Source organism: Athene noctua, chromosome 14 (genome assembly GCF_965140245.1).
Source record: "Athene noctua chromosome 14, bAthNoc1.hap1.1, whole genome shotgun sequence".
Taxonomy (NCBI): Eukaryota; Metazoa; Chordata; class Aves; order Strigiformes; family Strigidae; genus Athene; species Athene noctua.
The window spans coordinates 16,045,842-16,071,532 of NC_134050.1; the positions used below are offsets into that span (position 1 = coordinate 16,045,842).

The 25,691-nt window shown below is 39.6% G+C and overlaps 1 protein-coding gene across 1 annotated transcript; it reads right to left on the bottom strand.

Moving 5' to 3' along the window:
* Positions 1-1,876: 1,876 nt before the first annotated feature.
* Positions 1,877-25,507, bottom strand: HPS5 (HPS5 biogenesis of lysosomal organelles complex 2 subunit 2). Its single transcript, XM_074918009.1, has 23 exons — positions 25,117-25,507; positions 23,840-24,009; positions 23,341-23,451; positions 22,432-22,496; positions 21,623-21,815; positions 19,972-20,105; positions 18,499-18,714; positions 18,097-18,168; positions 17,777-17,865; positions 16,627-16,805; positions 16,243-16,401; positions 15,147-15,306; positions 12,972-13,095; positions 11,106-11,252; positions 10,161-10,235; positions 9,080-9,672; positions 7,921-8,044; positions 7,555-7,710; positions 6,897-7,016; positions 6,476-6,589; positions 6,038-6,144; positions 5,092-5,377; positions 1,877-4,644 (listed from the first exon to the last, which is right to left on the bottom strand). Exons 2-23 carry the CDS (start codon positions 23,945-23,947, stop codon positions 4,584-4,586), a joined length of 3,393 nt encoding a protein of 1,130 aa, XP_074774110.1. The 5' UTR covers positions 23,948-24,009; positions 25,117-25,507; the 3' UTR covers positions 1,877-4,583.
* Between the last annotated feature and the right edge of the window lie 184 nt (positions 25,508-25,691).

Here is a 25,691-nt window from a genome sequence, read left to right on the forward strand (position 1 = left end):
CCCTGCTGATAATGCTTTAAGACAGCACACACACACGCCACTGTAAGGAAGGCCTGAATGGTTTGTCCTGCCTTTGCTTGTTCTCACAGACACTTCTCGAGGGACTTCCAGCCATCCTGTTGCAACAGCGGCTCAGTGGGGCTCAAGTGGGCTAACCTAAGGAGAGTTTGATGCAGCAGTAAACATTTTACCTAAGGGAAAGTTCAGATCCATACAGTCACAACTCTGCTAGATTTTAAGATTGATATATTAACTGTCGGGCCCTACTGTCACAGTTCGCAGTTGGAGTACCCACTGTGCTCTCTCTGCTTAGGAGCCTGCTTGTTTCCTTGGTTAACAGCTGACACCACTATTTCCCCTGCAGAAAGCTCTGGGTTTGAGTGCAGTTGCACCGTAGAATGAATGTGCAGAATGTCTCCCTGTTGTGTGGTCTCATACATTATTTAACAAGTCCAAGAGAGTGTGGTTGCCCTTTTCTTATCTCTCTTTATAAATTGGCTGCTAGAGCTGAAGGGCGGAGGCATGAGATAAAAGAGCTGCAATAACAAACTGAGGTAACAAAATGTCAGCAGTTAACTTCCTTGAGCATCACTGGACTTCAGACAACAATTTAGCTTAAAGGAAGAAGACACGTTTTCCACAGACAGGCCTGGAGTGGAGGACATTCTCTAGTATACTGTGTCTCCAAAGGGAACAATGAGACAAGAATGTAAACCCTAACCCAATGGACAAAGAAATCTTAAAAAAAACAGGTGGCCAGACACATAATTTTTTCCCCCACTGCCCATGAATCTGAAACTTAACAGCTCCGTTACTGTAGAGACTGGAGTGCTGTGTTTTGCTGCAACTCTGTTCACATCCTAGTGATGACTTATGCCCTTACAGTACACATCAGCTCATGTGCCTTCACTGCTGGCCACAAGTAGCCCTCTCTGTCACCTTTCTGGTTTTGATTTGGAAAAACAAACAAACAAAAAAAAAACCTGGAAAATGATTCCTGTAAGCTGGGGTACAGGCTCACTAACGTATGCCATTTTGCCCAGGGACCTAGGACAGAGCATTGCCTTCAAAACTGACTTAAGGAACTTTCCTCTACAAGAACTCAAGACATTTCAGACCATAGAGAATATTTCTGGGGCTGATGTGTTTCACATTTTCTCCAAATTTTCTGCAAAGAGCAGAAACAGATAATTGCAAGAAAGTAGGCGCTGGAGGGGATCTTAGATCAGATTGCATCCCCTTGACTTGTCTCTAACAAAGGAGGACAGCAGCAGGGACAACAATGCTGGAGCTCCCTGCAGTAACTGAGATAAAGCATCAGCTTTGTGCTCCAGCAAGGAACAGCCCGAGTGCTGCTTTCCTGAATCCTCTGCGCCTGCATTCCCCTATCCTCTTGGCCTGCTTTCCAAGTCACAGGCTACAGAAACAAGCTGCTGCCAAAACTGTCGCTTTTGCAACACAAATAGGCAAGCTGCCTCTGAGCACGTAGAGCATGAGTGGAATATTCCTTTCTGGCACAGGGGCTGCGTGTGCACACTGGATAAACATAACACATACAAGAACACCTGGGAGACCATCTTCCAGGTTTGTACATTCTGATATAGTTAACATAAAAAGCAACCTCAAACGGATTGCCCTTTAATTCTAAAGATCTATAAATGCAAGAGACATTCTGCAAACATGCTGCAATGTAGGCATTTTGCAATCTAAAGAAGTCTCAGATTGAGAAAGGGGATGAGGTGAATTCCCAGTTCAGGCACAGTAGTACATGCAGTTTTCCTTATTCTGGGAAGTAATAGCACCTTATCTAAGTTTACATGGGCAATCATTCACTTCAGGGGTTTTGCCACACTGCTGTAGGAAATATTTACTAGCATTAGCCTCATTGGTATGAAGCTTTTATATATTTTGGGGGGAAAAAAAAAACCAATACAACAAAACCAACACAGCTTCTATTTAAAGTTGCTCCAGGCAAAGCTCTCTTTATTCATCTCTGCTTTTCAAGGGTCCCCTCCACCAACAGCCAGTCACTAAAACCAAAGGTGAGCTGCAGCTCATCTGCTCCAGCACAGGCTGGCTTAAACTATCAGCAGTGTATGCTTAGCTGGCTGACAAGAGCTGGCAGGGGCTGTAGCTTTAGGGTGAGGGCATTGCTCTGTACAACTGTAACTTTTAAACAGAAGACCATTTCATTTCACAGTCTCTTCATCTTACCCATGAGATGAAAATACACATATCAAGAACAGGAAACAGTGATTTTCCAACTCTTCTTCAGAGAGTAGTTTCTTACTCTTTATTGACAGCCAAGTTAGTTGAAATCAACACAAGCTCATTTTAGACACTAAATTTGAACAAAATGCTTTCCATGATGTTAGCTGGCTGTTCTGACACAAAATTTTTTTAAAAAGCTCTGAATATAGTTACAATTTGTTGTAAAACCCCAGAAAAACCCCAACTCTCACTCAAAGTTAACCAAGTGTACAAAAGACACTGCTGTGTACACAAATTACACAAAGCAAATGTAGCAGAACCGTTACGTACATGAGTAAGCCAGGCACATTCTTTGAAAACCAGCCAACTTCCTCCAAGGAGGGCAACACAAGCATTCAGCTAAAGCTGGATGACATTCACACTGTAGGAAATGGAGTTAGTTAAAGGCAAAGCCAGGGAGGGAGCAGCATGCCTGTCTGGCAGGTAAGAAAGAGAACAGGCTCCAACAGCAGCTGATTTGTATAACCTCACCACACACTGCAGGTGCCTGGCTCCAAATCTTACTGTAAGAACATGGGGTGTTTCTGATAGAATGATCAGAAGTTTTAGAAGTAGTTCTGTATTGGCTTTTCCACAAGCCACACTGTTAACAGATGAAAGCCTGCCACCAACTGCCTCCCTGTAGCTTCATTTCCTCTAGGAAAGTAACCAATCCTCCACAATAAAGTTCTTCTTGCAACTGAGATAAGTAAGCTTACTTAAGTAATCAGACTTCTCAGAAGTCTGAAAGTTGTAATACTAAATCCTATTTTGATGAAAATAAAAGCATTCTTTTGCAACACAAGTGCTGCAAAACTGCAGAAAAAGATGCTTTATAAACAAATATTTTCAAGTCATTCCATGACAAAATTATGGATTTAAATAAAGTTTAGTTCCAACGCATGCATTTTTTGTTTAAATGACATTTGTGAAAGCCAAGTATTGACCAGACACCACAGCCTTTTGCTAAGAATGTGAGAGTCTGACAGTGAAGAGAGCCAAAACTAGGAGTCTAGAAAAATACATCTTTGAACAAGTTTCAAGTGCAGAAGAAGCGCTGGTAGAAAGCATAGTTCTGAAAATAAAGTCCAAGTGATTTTATGAATCTTCATATTCTATATTTTAAAAGGCTGCACCTCAAATACTGGGTTGTTTTGGGCCCCTCACTACAGGAAGGGCAGAGGTGCTGGAGTGTGTCCAAAGAGCAACGAAGCTGGTGAAGGGTCTGGAGCACAAGTCTTACGAGACATGGCTGAGGGAACTGGGGGGTAGTAGTCTGGAGAAAAGGAGGCTTAAGGGAGACCTTATCACCCTCTACAACTATGTGACAGGAGGGCATGGGAGGAGAGACTGACACGCACCTCCCTAAGTAACAAGCAAAAGGATGAGAGGAAACAGCCTTGAGTTGCACCATGGGAGGTTTAGACTGGATATTTGGAAAAATTTTTTCACCAAAAGGGTTGTCAAGCACTGGAACAGGCTGCCCAGGGAAGTGGTTGAGTCACCACCCCCGGAGGTATTTAAAAGACATGTAGATGTGCTGCTTGGGCATGTGGTTTATTGGTGGAATTGGCAGTGTCAGGTTAAGGGTTCAACTTAATCTTAAAGGTCTTTTCCAACCTAAATGATTCTGTGATTCTATGATTCTAATTCCCCTGTCCTGAGGTTTGTTGAAATATCACAACTGATGTCTGTAGTCATGTTGCACAAGTAGATATGGGCAATTTAGAAATATGATGCTTAGATAATTTCACTTAAGTTCTTCTGTTAGTCAGCATTTTTAACCATTAATCCACTCCTGAAAAATATTTCCCTCCTGTTTTAAGAAGGAAATATTTTTGCTCAATTAATGCATTTCAAAGGGACAAGATGAGTCCATATAATTTAAGAGAAAAAGTATCAAAACAAGCACTTCTATAGTAACTTGAAAAAGTCAATGTCATTTACAGCACGGTTAAACAAATATGGGCTTAGGTATTTCCGAGGAATGGCTTCTCATGTTTGCAAACAAACAACCAGAAGATTTTATACAGCATTATTTAATACGTAGGAGCTCATACAGACTTAGAAAATAAACTCAGGAATTTTCATCTCAGAAATTTGAGAGCTTAAAGATAAATATTGTACTGTTTTAAGTTCCACAGTTCAAAACTTATCTCCAACGGAACAACTGTCAACAGTTCCTGGTCAGATAGCTTCCAGATGGAAACCGGCTTGATATATTTGAACTTTTAGACGGGAGTTCATTTCTTTAAAAGCCTGTCAAGTTGAAGAGGCACTTTAATATACAATCATTTCAGTAAAAATGTTCCCGAAGTTTTCCAAGTTGTTTTCTATGCTTGCTGAGACCACAAAAACCGGTCACACCTTTCCAACATGGATTGAATCAGCGCTCTGTAATTAAAGCAAAAGGGGAAAAAAAAAGTCAAACAGTAAAAAAAGCTAACAACAGAAAAAACAGTTTTGGTTTGCTTTTTGAAGAAGAGTTTGTCGAAAACATGATTGTATTTCAGAAGTAACATCACTGTATCACCATGCATGCCTTGTCTGGAAAGGGCAGGTGAGATCAGAGCCTCTGCAGGACTCAGCAAAACAGGTATTTCCTTCAGAGAATGTTCTTCACATACACCTGTCACATACAGTTTCCTGTTTCCTTATTTTCCATTTAAAGTGCCTGTGTTGCATAATACATAGCCCTTAATTAACAGAAAAGCTTTCAGCTGAGTTTAAAATCAGAAATAAAAAGTATATTTTATCTTCTTATTCAATGAAAAGAAGATTTAAAGCACCAAGACGATCCCTAATGAATAGTGTGGACTTTCTGCTGACATACCATCTTACCTTTGCCTTTTCTCAGCAATTCTCAGTATTTCACAGACACCAGTGAACCTCTCAGACAATTCTAGTGCCAAGCCACACTCCTGCAAGAGAGGCAAGGCACGATTTGGGCCAATGGCCTTTGCCAGTAAGAGTGCTACATTTTCCACAGTGACGCAGTCTGGGCAGCTGGGGCTACCGTTGCTGACAGCACTCCCGTTCTGCGGGCCATGGTGGTGGAAAGCCGTGCCGTGATTTTGTGCGAGATGCAGAAGAAACTTCCATTCTTCTATAGTCTCTGGAATGGAACCTAGATGTAAAATGTGTTGGTTACAGTATTTGTAAAACAAGGACTACTGTAAGCTACTTTTAAGTACAGATACTTTTAAAAGGAAGCTGTTCTGGTTTCCTCTGTGAAGATTTAAGAAAACCAAGTATTATCAACAAGAAAATTCTGTACAGAAGTGTACTGCTGCAACTGACTCAGTGTAAAGATTCGGTGGTGAACTACACACAAAGCTTCACAATACTTCAGTATTTAAGGCTTTGGTTTAAGTCAAGAGACAAAGAATTGTTTTGTCTATCTTAGGGCTACCAGGAATTTTCTTCTAAGCTCTGCCACGTGATACAGTGCTTTGCTCACCGTAACTTTGCGTGTGTGCACATGTAGTGGGGAGAGTTTTGTGCTGTGCAGAATCTCGCTATTCCTCTATCTACAACACCAAGCTTAGCTTTTACTCCCAACTGATTAACAACTCTACATTTTCAAAGCATTTTCTTGCACAACTGAATCCAAAGTACAGTGTGAAGATACAAGTGTAACACCCACTTATGTGTTTAAATATGCTGCACTACACACAGTTAGTGCTACCAAAACACTTAAAAGTTCAATCCAACTTTGGACAGATCGGTATATAAGAGCAGTTCCAATATTACAGAAGTCTGTTTACACAGTTTAAGACTCACTAACCATTTTCTCCATTCAACAGGTTCAAATCATCCAAATAAGCAATATTAGTAAAGGCTTCTATTCTTCTATCCAGCTCCAGACAGAGAAAAAGATATCCAGGCCAAAACCTTGAATAAGAGTAAAGATTTCCAGGAATCAAATTCAGTCTAAACTGAAGTCAACAATAATTAAATGCTCATTTAACCATCAGTTAAGACAAAAGCAACTGAATTTATTGAATGCCAGAACTCAGTGCAGAATGAGGACATGGGGAATACCCCTTTACCAAAAGGGGTATTGGTACATTAAACTGGACACTCAATATTCACCCACAAAACAGGAAAAGTTTTCAAATAAAACCTGTCCAAGTAAGGAGCAGATGGGTGTTTTCATCTGTATCTTTTTGAGGTCAGAATACCAACTAACCAAACATCTATAACTACCAAGCTTTCTTCTTACCCATGTGATTTACAGATGTCAGCCATCTTCTCTTTTGTAACAAAATCAGCTGGGAGTTTAATCAAAAGCAGAATGAGCTGGCTGTAGCCCCAGGTAAACAAATGTGATCGTGGCCTAGAAGATGAGAAATTCAGTTTTAAAGCATTAATGATTTTCTTCAGAACATCATGTTCTCTCTACAAGAAAGGCAGGTATATGAAAAGAGAAAAGGAAAAATGAATGAAACACTGGAGTTTCTCTAGAACAGTCACTCTGAAAAGCATTGCAGATAAAGTTATTCAACCCTTTGGTTGCTTCTGCTGAACTTTGCAACACGCAAAATACTCCAAGGATTCCATGTCATACAAAAATCTAAGACAAAACCCTGCAGACCTATTAAAACTTTTTGCTGCACTCAGGGCCTCAGATGAACCCCCTTTACCTGGGATTTCCTTCCGCATCCACAGTATTTGCTATTTGTGGTGCATCACGAGAAACTGCTAAGCACAACCAGTCCAGTCGTACAGATTCAGGCTGCAGAAGAGATCTAAGAAGAGATGACCTAGAAAACAAAACACACAGAAAAAAACCCTACTATTTTTAAATATACCAGATATGGAAAAGTAGACATTGTGTCTGGACCAAAAAAAACACCCCAAAACAACCAGATGTAAAATTAAAATATGGAAAAGCCTAGAATTATTTACATTTCTATAAACTGAAGGGACTACAGAAAACCATCAAGTTCACAGGTTGAGTTCCCCCTGAGTTGTTTTGGGCTTTTGGGGTTTTTTTTTGTTTTTTAAATGCTGTCTAGCCTTGACATATTGAACTGCAGGCTTAAGAACAAAAAAAGTCAGTACTATTCAAAGTAGTATTTAGAAAAGCCCTTTTAAAACTAGCATCTAATCTAACAAAAAACCCCAGTCTGAAATCAATAAAACTGGCAGATTGACTTGGAATCTAATACTAAAGAACACCAAGCAGATAGATACATAAACAGTAAAAAAAAGCCCCCAAAAGTCAAAACCAATAAAAACCCCACACAGCTACATGATGAAGAGAGCAGACAGAAGAATAAGATTCTGTATTCTCTTTACCTTTTATCCTCTGGCTTTGATTTCACCAGACTATCTAAATATGCTAAAAAGTGAGCTGGATCATTCCTGCAAAGCTGTTTGATATCAGAAGGCAAAATAGAGGGGTAGAACTTGATCAAGGGCCGAAGAGCTATTTCCCCAAATTTTTCATAAAGCCTGGAGAGAAAGGATAAAAAAAATTCAGTACCAAACAACAAAATTATAATTTTTCCAAGATCTCTTGGACGTTCAAGATAGTACTGAAAGGTGATCTCTTTGAAAGATTGTCAGAAACCTTCATGAAATCCGAGATGTACCAATTCCTGCTAGAAAGTTAAGAACACTGAAGAAGAAAAAAAAAAAAAAAAAAAGGACTTGGCTACAAACCTTTGAGCATGTACCAGTAATAGTGGGCTGTCATCCCAAGGCCCCAGGTCATGCAGCTGTTTCAGTATTTTCAACATATCTTCATTTTCCATTGATAAAGCCACTGGACTATGACAAGTTAGTTCTGAAATAAATCAACACTTAAGTGACAAGCTATGAGCAAGGTTTTTTTCCCCTTAACACACACACAGCTGTTGTTAAACATAGGGACTAAAGTTATCTCTACTTTCATGGAGCTCTCTAACAGTGGTAACAAGTGAACAGATCCTACTTGTTCATTTCATGGAAATCAACATCTGTGCTTACAGCCAATTACAGTTATAAGATGATACAATTAAGGCAGGGAATAACATTCTTGATATATTTTCCTTTTCTTGAGACTTCCGAGGAGGTAATTTTTCTCTCATGTGAAAAAGGATAGCCCACTGCAGGACGTATGGCTTCCTGAATAGATGCAGAGGTGCATCAGTTTTCATATATTACAATTTGCTCTTAAAAGAAATGCACAAAGCAGAAGCTGAATGCAGAGAATAGATGAAGTTCTGTTTTCCAATATAATCAGGAAACTTTGGTTCAATAAGGCCAAAGAGTCATCAAAATGATCAGAAAGGATTTTTGTGGAAAAAGAAGTCTTAAGTGATCACAAGCCACTCATTTGCATGGCACTATCTACTCTATTCAGTTTTGTTTCACATTAACCACATTCCTCTACAAGTCAAATCTTCTGTTTCCAGTGCAAATACTGAAGCCCCTTCCCTAGCTTTTGCTTCGTTTCTAGACATATGATTCTAATTAAGATGCTTTTGTTCTTTGTAGCACATGTATTTGTTTTTAAATAGATCTGTTCTATAATCACCATAGTGTTCCACCAACAAGCTCCATATGAATAAAAAGGTTCATGATTGCAAAGTTGGGGAAGGGGAGGAACAACCTCTCCAAGGAGCCAGCAGCTCTTCTTTGGGGGAAAAAAACAAACCACCAAACAATACAAAAATGGAACAAAAACCTCCCCTACACCAACAATTCTCCCCCTCCCACACTATACCTGCAGAAGGAAAATTTGCAGACACACACAGGAGTGTCTTGAAGCTTTTTTTCTCCCAGAGTCTTATTTTCTTTCTTATTTCAGTTTACTAGTAAGAATTTTTTCATTAGTTACCTTTCAATCCTGCGATGTATGTTTCCCATACATTAGGGCTGGTTGCATACATGGTTATGATACACTGCTTTAGTCTTTTTAAATCCAAAAGAAAGAAGTAGCTTTGCATAAACCTACAAGCCAAGGTCGACGAAGCTGCTAGTGGAAAACTTCCATTAGAACTCTCCTCAGCATCACCATTTCCACAAGAAAATACACGCAGCTCAAAACACAGTGTTGTCAACTCGGTGAGATCTTTCTGAACATCTGGTTCTACGACACATGGAGGAGACACTTGAAAGCTGCAGCCCAAAGGTCCCTTCATATCAGTACTGTTTTCACACATGGTTTTGCTTACACAGGTTTCATCAGTGTAGGCTTCCAAGGTACTACTCTGTTCTTTGTCTACTGGGTCTCCACCAGTCAGATCCAGCCGTAGGTTTTCCTCCAGGACTGTGCTCTGTTCTTCAGTACACACAGTCTTGCTTTTCTTAATAGAGGAAGCAGAATGCTCTTTGCTGCCAAACTTTTCTTCTAGATAGACGAGCCATTCCTGTAAAACCCTTCTCATACACTGTGGTTCTAACAAAACCAGGGGATCCTGGAGTTTGGCTCTGCAGCATAAAAAAGAAGTTTGCTAAGTTGCTTCACAGTTATAAGATGCCACAAATGAAGTATTACATATCTTTTGTGTAACTCGGAGTATACCCCTAAACTTGACTTAGTTGATTGTTGGGTTTTGTGGTTTTGAGTTCAAAAATAATTTAGGCTACTTACACTTCTTGTGTTTGACATCAGTACATCCTGAGTTCCCCAAGATTTCTTTCAGAATGGATTTTTGTTAGGTGGTTTTGGTTTTTTAAACTACACTTGTAGTTAGGACAAAAGGGTAACACTGGAGTATTTAAGTAAGCTTTCAGTGGGTTTTGCCTGGTTTTAAGTTGGGGGAACAAATCATTAACCGGATAAGATCCTTTCAGATCATGTTAATATACGTAAGAGTAATGCTCTGAACATCTCAGAATAAAAAAATAATTAAAAAAAAATCATTCTTATACAAAAGCCCAAGTATATCTATACACTAACAAGTTTCCCTGCTTACATAGCTTCTGCCGTTGCAGCCTTGAGATCTCTTAGAGGGTCCTCCTCTGGAAGCTGGCAGCTCTGTGGTTCTAACCTAGAAAAGCACATTAATTTCAGTCTTACCTGAAGTATTATCCTTAATAATTTAAGTGAGGATTTGCTCACAAATTTACTCAAATTTATGAGGAACCAATATTAATTCCTTTATTAAAAAAATACAAAGCTTTCATTTTTAAAAAAGGAAAAAGTCAACAGAAATTATGGATGAATTAGGCATGAAGAGTAACCAATATTTTTGAGGCCTTCTATAATGGCTTCTACTTCCACTACAATAGATTTCTTCAGGTACTGAATAAAGATCTGTATCACGCCGCTATATGAAAGTTAGTCCAAAATGGTAAATTAGCAGACCATTGGAATATGAACTAACTTAGCTCTGCATTAACTGGCCAACCATTAAAGAAGTTCAATGTTTTATAACTATCATTATTAAAAAAACCCAACAACAAAAAACCACCCCAAAACAAACAGAAGGCAAAAAAAGACACATTTTTCAGAGAGATAAAGTGTTTACTCCCCACGCAGAAAGGACAGGAAATGAACTGCTGGACTCGTGTCCATAACTACAATGAGCATCACAGATACACAGGAAGATTGCTGAATACACTGTGTTCTTGTTCTTCAGTCATTACAGCACTGTGGAGACTGCATGCTCCACCACCCAGAAACGTTCACTGCCTAACCAGCTTCTAGGAACACAGTCAGGGAGAGGCACTGAAACCCTACCCAGCTTCTAGGAACACAGTCAGGGAGAGGCACTGAAACCCACCACACTAATGAAGGCAGCTGGAAAAACAGAACACTGAGCTCCTCATTCTACTTGGCACGGTAGTTTTTCTTTAGGTTGCTATCCTCAGAACAGTCAGCAAATGCAATTGCTAAGTAAACGTGCTTTTGCACTCACTCTTTCTCTTCCCGTGGAGGTGCTACCAGATTAACAGTCAGCTCCCGCAGCTGCTCATCATCCTTTGCTTCTTGCCTCCCTCTAGCGTCGGGACTTATGTGAAGCGTGCCAATCTTTTCAGTAGTTTTGCGTACAAAGCTGGAAACGCTAGGAGTCAGAAGTTCAAACATTTAAAATTAGAAGTTCAAAACCAAACAAATCAAGCATTTTCTTTCCACTCAAACCATGATTTCAGAAACCTTATGATCTGAAGAACTCTTGAGAAAAGGACGAGAGCAGTGATGATCAAGGACAATAAAACTAAGCTGCTGCTCAAAATTCATACTTCAGTCATAGTCCATACTTTCAGCGCAGAATAAAAACCTGAAGTATTTAAGACTTGGGTTTTTTGCTGCTGGAGAAACAGGATCACCTACTAATACTAGCACTTAGATTTCAACATGTATTTGTATGCAAATAAATGCAGATTGGTTACATTGCATTTTAAAGCTTATAAACAGGAAGCATCATTAGGAAATTATGTCCCTGTTGGTGGCAAGAAACAGTTTTACAATATCCAAATTAATTCTTCACATTACAAAGCTCATTAAAATTGTCCTTTTTGTGTCAATCCCTATCCCTTCAGATACCTTATTCAAGAGAAAACCCAGTGAACATACCAAAACACAGTTATTTCTATGACTATGTTATCAAGAATTGAACAGAAAAATCAGTTTCTTGCTTTCTGGTCAAAAACTAGTTTAAGATCATCAAGAAAAAAGAAGAAAGCAACCCTTTTACTTGTTTGCCAGGGAATATGGCATCTTTTGCTATACTGAGGTATAGAAGTTGAAGCTCGGTGCAGAAGAAAGGATTTAAGTGTAGCAAAACAACTGGACTTCAGTGTATAGAAGGATTAAAGGTAAACTTTTAAAAATTAACTGTGAATGGATATTATTTTATTTAATTATAAATTGAATATAGAGAATTTAGTTCTCATTATTAGTAGAAACAATTATTGCTAGTAAAGTCCTAAAAACTGCTTATGGTTTAGAAAGAATTCAAAACAGTGTATGTACTTCTGAAAGTTATTTTGAGATCCTCACACTAATGGTATCTGCTACAAATTTTTGTTGTGGGACATAATTCACATACCTAAGTGATCAAGAGAGGGTTACAAAATTTCCAGAACATCCTTATAGGCCAGCAACATTATAGCTAAGAAACTAACATACAGAATTTTTTTCAAATTATGTATTTAACACCCTTTCCTTCATATTTCTTCATCCTGTTTTTTTTAAAAGCAAGTTTTAAAATAGTAGTTTGATTTCTGCATAAAACGGACACTTCCATATTTACTTGCACCAGGTATAAGCTTCCTTTATTTCATAAACACTTGGGCAATTGATTAGATTCACTGAAAGGTGTGGGGGGGGGAGATGGCAGAGCCTGTGGTATACTGTGCAAGAGTGCTTTAGCAATATCTAGCATGCTTTGAATATTTTAATATTTATCCCCAGGCAACATAAGAAGCCTTCACTCATTCATTTAAGTATCAGAAAAGCAAAATCCCAAACCAATATTCAGTAAGTTTGCTTTAGCTACAAACCATGACCACAGTTTACAGGGTAATGTTAAACATTTAGTCATTTAAAAACTGAAGTTGAAATCTTGGCTCCACTGAAGTTAACAGCAGCTCTTTGTATTTTCATTAGATTCAAGATGGAGCCTTTCAACTGTCTAGCAAACTTGACTGCATCTCCAGGGTTTCAGTTCAGATGTTACATTTTTGCGGAACAGAGTGAGAACTAAACCAGACAATGCTACAAATTCAGAGACGAAAAAGGAAAAGATGTAATGGATGAGTGAACCTGCTGCAAGTTTTACCTTTCTTTGACAGCTTGGAGAGAGACGAGAGGAGATGGGGAACGAAATGACAAAGGAATACTGAATGGGAGAAATGTCTCATTCCGGTCAGCCTCAACCGTCACAGATGCATGAGATACACTGTCTAACAAATGGAATTGAAATAAAGAGTCATGAAACAGTGGCCTGGCAAAAATGGAACAGTGAAACAAACTGCAAGTCACTAATTTATTAATGGACAATCTGCATGCAATATTTTCCTACTTAATATTCAACAATGTGGAGAGCCAGGAAAGTGCTACTTGGTTTCAAGGGCCATTTTATTACTGACTCTGAACCTAGTAGGTCTGCTTTGTTAATAGTCTTTTGGCTCTGTAACAAGGCAAACAATAACCAACAGCTGTATGAAAACTATCTTCTAGAAGTAGACTTACAGTCCATTTAAGGGACAAAATTCTTGATTTAATCCACTAACAGGTATTTAAACATCTAGGAAAAATAAGTATTGTGGCATACATCAATTCACACTGAACAACTTCTGAAACATAAATCACCCATGAACATACAGGAGTATCAGCCATGGTTAGGGTATAAGTCATCCTTTTATTTGAACAGACTTAAAAATATAACTAAGCCCATAGCTCTCTGGCTTTTGATAAGAATCACAGAAAATACAGAATCACTGACTATTTCTTTTTTACTCTTATATCCCTAACATTATCTACAATGTGTTTTGATTAATCATTTCCTGGTACAAACAGACACTGTATCTTTAAGTGATCTAAATAGGAAAAAAAAAAAAGATTCTTTTAAGTAAGGATGACACTGCATTTTGCAAGTCAGCACTATCTGCACTGTTAAGAGGAAAAGATGCTATGCTGTTACAGAAATTCTACAAAGAGAATCTACAGTCTCTCTAGACAGTGCCTAAAGGTCACAATTGATTTTGTGATTGCTTGTAAATAAGGCTGCTTTTGTTCATTATGCAGATTAGAAATCTAAAACTTATGACATCTTACGTAAATGCGAGCAGGAAGACACTAAGTCCATTTCTCTTAAATATCAAATTAAGTACATGTGCTTCAAGAAGCATCTAGAACTTCTCTGCTCTGAAATAACCAGTAAATTTGTTCTCTCTTGTTGAACAGACTTTTTGCGTCTGACATTCAAAACTTACATCCCTTCATTTTAGTTTTAATATTGGAAATTACTCACTTCCTTCCAAATTTTCCCCCTTGTTTTAATGGTGATGTAGGTAGAGGCACATGCAAACATAAGTGCTACAAACAACATGTAGTTTATCAGGACAACACTACTGACAAGTAGGGGAGTAAATACTAGTGTCTATACTCTCCCTTGCCAGTGGCTTTTGTATTTCCCCAACAAAGCATCCCGATTATGTTCATCCTCAATCATCATCTACTCTTTGCAAAAGCTAAAAAGCACCCTCTAGAAAGCCTCTCTACCATAGCAAGAACTAAGGCAGCTCCTCATCATCCCGGTTTCTCCATCCCCTCCTAATCCCAACCAGAGCAGAGAACAAGACCCATTACTGTCTCACTCCAGCTTTCATCCCATGACAGATATTTGTTAGGAAATTAAACAAGCTCCCTGGATGGTCTAAACATTAGTTATTAACAACTCTATCATCCCTATCCTAATGTTTACATGTGTAAGAGATAATCCCATTTACAAATGAAACCCTGCAAGAAAGTTAAGAACACTTACCATAAGCCTACTGTTTTCCCTAAGGAAATATAAACCCAGAGCCAGGATTAAGAAATTCTTTGCTAGAACAAATGTAACTGGAAGAATAGCAGCAGCAAACAAAACTCATTCAAAGCTCAGTTAACACTGACATAGCAGTAATACCACGATTTTCTCAGCTGACTGAACTACATGTGAGTGAGGGGAGAACTGAGTAAAGTCCCAGCTTGGTAAAAGCCCTCTGGACCTTTTATTTTGTTTCTCTGGAATTTGTTTGCTTTTAAGCTTGGATTTCTTTGGAGCCAGCATTGCACCCCAATGTTTCAAGAAGTTTGACTGGAAGGTGGGGTGACTGTGTTCCCAAATTAGAGGATTTAATCATGGATAACTGGACAATAGAAAATAAGAGCACAGAGCCAACCCAACGTAATTCTCGTAGAATAAATAAAAATTGCAGCCAAATAACATCTTTTCATTAAGAAAAATTACCAAGTTCTACTTGTTCATCTTCCTGGTGTGTAGGAAATTCTTTAAGTCGTTCATCTTCTGAGAGTGTTTGACTGTGGAGAGAACATGAATCTTCATCTGACTGGCTGCCTCTTCGACTGATAACACGATATATTCCAGAGTCTAAGACACTGAAGCTTTCCTGTCAGACAATGGAGAGGAGTTAAATGTTGTACGAGTTGTGCTTCCTTGTTAAGCTTCCTGCAATGAACTCAACCAACCATACCTACACAAATAACCTCGCAGCACTTCATAATTCAGTGTCTGAAAAAGCCCTATATAACAGCATATTTTTGACACATTCTGTATTCTTTTTGCTGGTTAACCATACCCAGCTAACACAATTATGGACCCTGCAAAACTATTCAGTTTCAGGACAAATGTACATTCTTTTGCTCATGGTCAGTCTATGTAGTTTACTTTCCATCTGCTAATGAAAAAGCTTGTCCACCACATCAAGATGGAATTTACATTACTTTGTTTTTTAAACTTTACTTTTTAAACATTTTTAGTGAAAGCAGTAACTGATATATTGTATTAGCTATGAAATATTTCCCCTTTCTTGAAAAGCTGCTGGGAAACCAAGACAATACCAAGCACCTGTACATGTAAAAGAATATTAGAAATATGCTTTGATATTTTTTTTTTTTTTACTTTAGAGCTTTCTGCTTAAGCTTCAGGAGTGAAACAATTTTTTAAATAGGGCTAGAATAGTTCTGAGCATTCAGACATTCAGTTTCCACCACATAAAACCACAGTTACAATCAAGATGACCTTTACTAAAGCATATTAAGACAGTAAGCTCAACTGTGGAGAAAGCCTTCTTCATCAGTCTTTGTCCACATCTCAAGCATTAGCCACAAAATAATATGGAAAAACGGTAGAGACCTGAGAGCTTAAAGAATCCAGGTAGTAGTATTTCATACCTCTACCCCATCTAATTTTAGAAAGAAGCGTTATCAGCTATAGTAGACACGGTAAAAACGAAAGCCGCATCTTCAAAGTGAGCAATGAGATGATTCTAAGCCATAAAGATAAAATCTGCAGGTAACATTTTTGGCACTACCAATGCACGTACATGAGATGAAATACTGCTCCTTCTACTGCTGCAGGCAGAATCTGGAGGTTCCAATTTTGAAATTAGTTCTTCCAGTTGCGTAATGAGATCTTGTTGGGTTGAGGCATCCAGCTGAGACTTTAAATGCTCCAGCTTGTCTACAGGCAAATTTTTTCTTGCCTAGAAGTACACAGTGAAACAGAAGCATTATTATTTTAATGCATATGTGAAAAGCAAAAAGGTACCATATATGCAAGGTAATTTTAATCCTAGAAATATAATGTTTAGAAGACTTCTTTAAAACTCCAAGAATATCCACCTCAGAAATCTACATAACTTAGTGGAAGAGAGGGGAACAGAAACAGTGAAGTTCCATTACATGTTTACAAAGAGGTATTTACTTACTCTGCAAGAAATAATTGAATTTTGGAAGAGACAACAGACCCTGGCAGCAAGGGTCCAGAACCCTCTTCTTATCAGACGTTCTATGCAGCGGTCAATCCCCAGAAGGGAGAGGTGCACAACTTTTCCATTTGTATGCAGACAGAACAACTCACTTTTGTAAACTGCAATATCCTGAATATCTGCAAAACGAGATGCACAAAAGTATCTAAAGGATCAAAATCGTTAGACAACATTCCTTTCTGTTCCTGAAAGGTGGTGAAAACATATTTCCCATCTGAACGCAAATGCATGCAAAGGCCTAACACACTGTAGCACAAGCAGCATGGGAAAAAAAGAACACTGAAGAGTGCTAAGCTAACATCTAGCAACTATAAAGCACAGTTAAAGTATCAAAACTTTCCAGAGCTGCATTTCTAGAAAGCACTCAAAAAAGATACACTGAAGTTACCAAAAAGTTTCCTTTTCCTCTGAAGGGAGATGAAAAACTAAAGACTGATAAGGATGAGAAATACATCATTGTTAGCTTTGAAGCAGAAGGAAAACATTTGGTAGGTAAAAAACACTTCGATCTTTCAGCAGTTTTCAAATGAAATAGTTATGTTATATGCAAACACTCCAGGACAAATGCATTGGAAACTTAACATCAAAAGGCAGGGAGAGAAGAGGAAAGAAGGGATGGCCTGACAATGACTCTAGGACTATGTCTATAACCATACACACAAAACTGTTTATAAGGGCTCACTCCCCTGCCAAATAAGTACGTCCCCTGGCTCCAATTTAGACAGGTGTTAGAAAATTAAGCTTTCAGCAGCCAGGTTATCCTTCACGGGACACCTGACAGGAAATCTGAATAAACAGAAATGAGGAAAGGCTACTGCAGGTTATTACCTCTCACTATTTGATTACTGTATTTTAAGATTCCCTCTACACCACATTCTTTTCTCAAGCATGTTTTCAGAATTACAGAGGGAGGAGGCAGCAGGGAGAGGGTTAATATTCAATAAACAGATGACAAGTTAAAAGTTTTCTGATCAATGATTTGCAATCCAGCTGCAGAAATTGAGCTTGAAAAGGCACCATGTTATGCAAGAACTTCAGAACTGACAAACATAACAGACAATATTACAAAGCAAAGATTCTTAAAGTTTACCTTTTACTTCACTCCACAGTAAGACCTGAACACTTTGAGGAAGAAAAATATAAATGCCTCTTTCTGTCCAGGTCATCACACAGTGCTCACTGCAAGCAAAGCAGATGTTAACAGTACAAGTTAGTTGTGGCGGTCACTACAAAATACACGGGGATGGCATGGACTTAAGTATAGCAAGTGAGAAGTGGAACAGTCATTTAGCATGATACTTGGAAAACTTACACAAAAAGATGAAATTGATAATATAAGTTAGACGAATACACAACTTTTTTATTTTTAAGTCTATTTATCAGCAGGAAGCTATGCTGAAAAATACTCACGTCAAATACAGTAGCTTGGGGAAAGATAAAGATTGTGGAGAGCAACTGGAACTAGTATAATGAGGATCCATTCTGTAAAATAAAATTAGAAGCATAACTACAATCATATCACTTTCTCAATATGATATTCTTAACCCTGTAAATACAAGGCTGGCTTAAATAAACAGACTTATGACAGCAGCAATCATGGCAGTCACACAGGCATACCTGCAGAATCAAGGTTTTAACATTTCTGATATCTCAACTACTGGTTTCTGTTATTAGAGAAGACTGTAATGACAACTAGGATTAATGTTTGAGTGCACTAGGAGTTTATTTAATCTTCTCAGCATTAATGTAGTTCTTTTCAGCTAGTCTAGAAGTCCCAAGCAAGTTTATCACTGATAACACTCATGCTTCTACCTGAGAGTAACAACAGGGAGAGGCGGTGAGGAGAGCAGCTGCTTGAACTGATGTGTGCTTTGCACTTCCCCATCAAAGTTCACCTCCCACATCCTTGAGCCAGGTCGTGCACAATATATTAACGGCTGCTGATTCACACTGTTTTTTCCAACAGGGAAGAAACATGCTCCAAATTGTCCATCTCTCTCTTTGTTACCAATTTTCCAAAACTTCTCTCTAGTGGAAAAACACATACTTGTTAAGGCAGCTTTAATAAAGGCTCTAATTAATTTTAGTTTTTTCTTGAAGAATAAAACCACTAAATACTAGATGCTGAATTGGTTTTGGTGCTTAAAAAAAAAATCTGTAATGAGTATGATAAAGCCTGCATAAACTTTATAAGAAATACTCGTTTAAATGAATGCTCAGATCATGAAGGGTTTTTTTCCAGCAGAAACAGTCAGTCAACCTGGTGATGGGAAGGTGATGGTGCAAATGATCCCAGAAACCACTTCCAATTACATGAAAGATGGTGATTATGAACAGTCAGTGTGGATTTATAAAGGGGAAATCATGTTAACAGGCCTCTGCAACAGAATGACTGGCTTGATAGATGAGAGGAGAGCAGTGGATGTTGTTTATCTCGACTTCTGTACAGCTTTTGACACTGCCCCCACTAGTATCTTCACAGACAACCTGAGGGACCATGGGCTAGACAAACAGACATCCATAAACACAAAGTCCTGCACTGGGGGAGGAGTAACTCCAGGCACCAGTACAGGCCAACTGGCTGGAAAGCAGCTTTGTAGAGAAGGACCTGGGGTCCTGGTGAACAAGATGACCGTGAGCCAGCAACACGCCCTTTTGGCAAAGGTGGCCAACCGTCTCCTGGGCTGCCTTAGGAACTGTTGCCAGCAGGTCAAAGGAGATGATCTCTTCCCTCTTCTCAGCACTGGTGAGACATATCTGGAGTGCTGGGTCCAGTTCTGGGCTCCTCAGTACAACAGAGATAGGGACATGCTATAGCAAGTCCAGCAACAGGCCACAGAGATGACTAAGGGATTGCAACACCTGCCTTACAAGAGGCTGAGAGAGGCTGGGCAGCCTGGAGCAGAGAAGGGGGGAACACATCTGATCCCACATGTAGAAATATCTGATGGGGGAGTATGGAAGACAGAGCCAGACTACTCTCAGTGGTGCCTGGTGAAAGGACAAGAGGCAATGGGCACAAACCAAAATACAGGCAATGCCATTTCAACATAAGAAAAAGCTCAGTTATTGTGAGGGTAGTGAACCACTGGCAAAGGTTGCCCAAAGAACTTGTGGAGTCTCCATCCTTGGAGATGCTCAAAACCTAACTGGACACAGTCCCACACAATCTACTCTACGTGTCTCTGCTCTGAGCAGGAAAATTAGACTAGATGATCTCCAGAGGTCCCTTCAGAAACTCTGTGTTTACAAAGTCCAATATTTCTCAAGTAAAATATAACTTGCCTCTCGGTATCACACAAGTAAGTGCGTGTAAGCGAAGATATGAGCAGTCTTCCATCCAAATAATCAAGCTGAACAACCCGAGAATCTACAGTGGTTATAATCTGAACAGGAAACATCACAAAAGTAGCAGCAGCCTACAGTTAGAAAGAAAAAAAGAAAAACACACTGGGCATCAGTTCAAAGTAAAGACAATTTCGTTAACTTAAAATTGCAAAATTCAGAGAAGACTCATATATGCTATGAATATACATCATAAAACAGAGCAGTTCCTTTCTTCTCCCTCCTTTACAAAACAAAGCTTCAATGCTTAGAGGCACAGAAGTCTAAATCCTCCTTTTCCAAAAACCATTATTGAAGGTTTAATACAAAAAAAAAAAAAAAAAAATCATTTCCCTGTAACATCCTGACATTTCTTTAAAGAGTGTGTTCTCCATACATTAAGAGGGGGTTTTATGCTTGCTTTTGTAAGCTTTGTGCTTGTGTCAATTCACTCAATTCTCCCCACAGGTACTTTCAGCCAGCAAACAGTTTTATGGAGACAGACCTGAGCAATTACTCAATACAAAACAACCTTCCATCAGATTTAGGCAATTTACATAAACTCACTTTCTCTATTACCCTACAGCAAATTACCCAAATACTATTTATTATACAAGTGTCTCAGTCTGCATGGGTGGCAGAACAAAGTCAGACAGACTACTTATGAATAAGAAACTACTGGGAACTGCACTCAGATTCTCTAGCAGACAGTCACCATTTTTGTCAGCTTAAAGCCACTTCCTGTGTTAGGAATGTGACAAAGTATGTTACGTGAGAGATTCAACAGTCTGATTCCTTTACCAGGTGTGAGCAGACACATATTCCATGGGCCTAGCCCTTCTCTCCTTCTCCACCCCCCTCCCTTTCCACAGCTGAATTTTCTGGCTTTAAATGCTACTTTTAGTCTTTTTAGTCTTGCTACTTTTAAATCAATTTCCTGTAAAAATATTTAATGAGGGTTAGAAGGAACCTGGAGGAATACACCTGTTTCCAGGCCATGCTCCTTTTTACAGATTAGAAGAAGAAAAGGACCTTGTAATGTTAAAACTTGAACACTCAGGGGCTAGAAATCAGGCTGGTATCATTACACGTGTGTCCTTTGCATAAAATGTAATGGATGTAAGCTTGACATCCACCTACCATTTATTTTAACTAATCCACATCTTTAAGAATGAGATTATCCAGACAGAGACAAGCAAAATCTGAGTCTGCAATTGCCCTTTCTCAGACCAACAGCTGAGCTGAGGACTAAAACACACAGCTGAACCTGTAGCTGGAGTCTGTGGAATCCAACAGGCTCAGAAACACCAAGACCCTGGACTTGGATATTTGCAAATTCCAAGAGGAAGAAGCTTGGCCAGTTTTTAATTCCGTATATTTGAAAGCATTTTTATGTTACTAAAATAGCTAAAAGAGGGGTCAGGGAAGTTCATGGGTTAGGATTTCTATTGTTGTCTCAGGAGACTGGTTCTTCATCCCAACAGTCAAAGCTACCAGAACTTCACCAGCTGGCAAGTGTTCCTCTGTTCTACTTCACTAAAATCAACGCAAAGATTCCACACATCATCCCCTATGAAGCTCTTAATCTCAAACAAAGTATACGACATTTTACCTTCCCTTGTTTCGATGTGTTAATCTTGATGGCTGATACTTTTCCCACATGATCTCCTACAAAAACACGCAGGGCAGCTGTATCCCAACACAGAGCTGTGACTTTCCTGCCCTTATGCTCAGAGGAAACATAAATCCGTTCTGGCTTCCCACGACGTTCCTGATTCAGCTCCCATACTACTACAAGACCTTGGCTACAACAATTAAAAAAGAAAATACATTTTATCACTGATAAAACATTAGAAGATTTAGTTTCAAAGATGCGTTATTCCAAAGAAACAGAAAATCTAAAACAAAGCAGCACATCTCAGAGCTGGCTGTGCTTGAGGTTGCATTCTTTCACGAAGTGTCACATTCTTAATTTTAAGAGGACTAAGTGTCCTTCCTTGGATTACAATGTATCAGCAGCTTTGTTTGGAAGGCTACTCTCACGTTCACTGGAACTGCCAGTGAGGATGCAGAAAATAAGCATTTAAATGGATGGTAAACAATGTAAACGGTATTAACTACCAATCTCACTCTGCCAAGTTAAGGAAGATATTTCTTCTGATGGTGAAAGGTATCAGACACATTTATCATCATAACTTCACATGAATTAGCTCTCCCATAGATGTTCTGTTACAGAAATAATACTTATTCTGGCACAGTTATTCCAGAAAAAAAAGTTAAGCAAACTATCTATGCAGAGAAATATTCTCTAGGGTTAATCCCCTGTCCCCTTCCAAATTCCCAGAAGATATCAAAGTCTGAAACTTAGAAGCTTCTTAAAAATATTTATCCAGCATTCATGTTTGTGAGGACATCACTCACCTGGTGGCCACAGCAACATAGTCTTCATCATGCAAGCAACAGGCAACCCGGGAAATGGCACCTTCCTGAAAGCAAGTATGGCAGTAAGTGCAGGTGAAAGTTGTCCTTGTGCTGCCTTTACCACTACACAACTTTTATCCTTAAGACATAAACCAGATTCATGTCAACAGCTGCTACCACTTTGTTGTGATGTGGGGTTTCGTTGTCATCATTTGGTCTTGTTTGCAAACACTGAGCTTACTCTAAAAAGATGCAGCTGACAATACGACAACATCAAGAGAAGCGACTGCAGTTCATTCTCTGACTTGGAAAACAGAGAAATCACTCTCCTGTCCTCATACCTATGAAGCTGTTTTGCCAGAACTAAGTGTGATGCTCCCAACCTTAAAAAAAAATAGATGCATTCATGTTACGGTGGGAGCAGCAGTGGCTCCCAGGAAATAGCATCTGGCTGTAGAAACAGCCAACCCTGTTCCATGACCTCTTTCAGCAAAAGCAAGCCAGCCTAATTTTTCTTTGCTTATCCAGGTAGTTCATAGTTTGAACATCCAAACATTGGTAGTTATCTACACATGAGTTGCTCTGGTTTCATATTCAAAGTTTTCTTCTAACTCTTTAATATTCAGGTGACTGTTGTTGCTGTTAAAATTAAGAATTTGAAAAACAAAAGTCTGACCCTCTCAAGTAATTTCTTTCACACCTCATGAAATCTATTACACCACACACTTTGGGGATACACTCCAGTACCACAACCTTTTTTTAAATGGAGAAGTCCAAAATGTCACCTTATTTAGACAATGCAGCAAGCCGAAAATGTCCATTGACTCAATAAAAATAAAAATTGAAAAAATTACTCTTTTCCACTTCCATTTTCCCTGGCAATTTTTGTATTGAATTTTTTACCCTTACCTTATGAGTGAGAAAGAGTCTTTGCTTCCAACCATCTTTCTGTATAAGGTTCAGTCCTCCTCCTGAACTGCCAAGAGCTAGCCATCTCTTCGACACATCTATACATGTGCACTGAAGGAATCAAAATCAAAATGCATGACATGCTGCTAGTCAGTACTAATAACATTATCTTTTTCTTGCATGTTATTTTTTAAATGCTTCATTGTTTGCCAGCTGTGTGTACCACTCCTGAAACACTGGCAGTACAGTCAAAGATACCAGAACAGCACATTCTGCAATTGGAGTAAACAGTATAAAAAACAACTGTGTAAGGCTGTATCATTTAGGAGAACACACAAAGAGTAATAGGATCCTCTGTCTTCACTACTTCTTCCCAAAGTGCTTCTCCCCCATAAGCTAGCATGCACACACCCAAAAAGAACAAGATGAATCCTGTGCAGTAATCAGGTAATAAACCAAAAAAAAAAAAAACCACCACACCCAAACACCACAAACTCACCTTCAGACGACTAGAATCAAGCCTAAGTGCAGAAAGCAAAGGATCCAAACATTCAAACTCTGCCAACACATGATTGTAAGAGTCTGGAATTGTTGGCACAGAGGCCATTGATGTGCACAGCTAGCACTACTCACTCACGGGTGCATTACAACTGCAGCTTTTAGCTGTACCTGCCAAAAATAAAGTTCTTGATTAGTTCACTTTTTAGTATCACATCTGTTTTTCCGTGTTTAAAGAAACACAAAACATCTTCCTGTTCAAAGAACATCAGGTTTCAGTTTGTCAAAAAAGCCCAAGGGCTGCAAACTTAGACCCTTGCTTCATTTAGGAGAAGTTTTTGTTGAAGTTCATTTCAGAAAACTTAACCTACCAGGTACCAACCTTGGAAATATTTAAATTGTAGTTATATGATATGTTCTGTCTACCTATGGAAAAAGCCTTGTTTTATGGTAAAATGCACTTTCCCCCACAACATGCACTCGTGATTTAAAACTAATTTTCTCCAGAAAAATATTTAGCATTGGCATTTTATACCTACATCATCCCTCTCTTCCAAAACTAAATTTAAGGAGTATTATCCTCAACTGATAAAAATTTAGACTTAACTGTATTTGTGCATTTTTCATACACTATACATAATCATGCATAAACTATCCTTTCCACAGTACCTCCTTTCCAGCATACAAGATAGATAACTGAGTGAAAACCAAGAATTAAATAGTTATCAAAGTTGCAACCTCGTGTATTTTCCCTAAACAGCACATACTTTAAAAGAATCCCTTGTTGAGAAATGTTTAGTTTAGACCTGTATGTTGCTTAAAAAAAACCCAAACTCGTCACACTTCATACTTAAGGCTCTGAATTTCTAAATGTTTAGCGTGTAATCGCATAAATTAAATAATTCCCTCCCAGAAATACTTGCATGTGAAACCTTACATTTCCTTACAAGAAAAGCAAATGCCTACCCTCACGAGGCACTAGGAAAGATACGCATTTAGCCAGACAGACTGAAAATTATTTCTTAAAATTTTTAAGACGTTTTCGAGAATTTTTAAGTTATGGGATTTAGGAAGGACTCTAGCCCAGAGACTAGACCATCTCTAATGACTAAGAAAAGACTAGTTTGTTCTGGATTTGAGTATTTTGTCCAGAAAGACACAGTTTTACACACTCCGTAGTAAGGAAGGTCGCAGATAAACAAAGTCAGCCTGAGACTCAAAACCCCTTCTCAGAACTCGGCCCCTGACAAACAGCAGCGGCCTCGGCGTCTGACCTACCTCCGGACCCCGCTGCCCGCTCGCCAGCCTCCAGCCCAACAGAAGAACTACACAGACCCCCCTCTCCTCTCGGGTACACGGAATCAAGGCAGGTATCGCAAAAGCACCGGAGAACCCCCGACTCTCCCAGAAACGGCTCCCCGCGGAAGCGGCCCGGCAGGGGAGGCCGCTGGCCCAGCCACACGCCGCAGCCCCCGCCCGGGCGGGGCGCGGGCACCAAGGCCAGCCCGGAGAACCGACGGTTCCCGCCCCGGCCTGAGGCACCGCCCGCACCAGCGCTCCGAGAGCGGCAGCTGAGAAAGCGAAAGCCGCTGCCGGCCGGGAAGAGGGGCCCTCCCACAGACAGACACCCACCGCCGGCAAGAACCCAGGCGAGCTGAGGCGGGGCCCGTCCCGCCCCCCCTCACCCGCGGCCCCGCTCGCCGCCTCCCGCCAATCTTTCGCGGTCCCGCCCCCAAACAGCGCGCCACGTGACCCGGGGCGGGGGCGTGCGGCCGCTCCGCGCTGCGTCACGCCGGGCGCGCCCGTGCGGCAGGAAGCTGCGTCACGCGCGCCCGCCTGCCCCGGCCACGTGA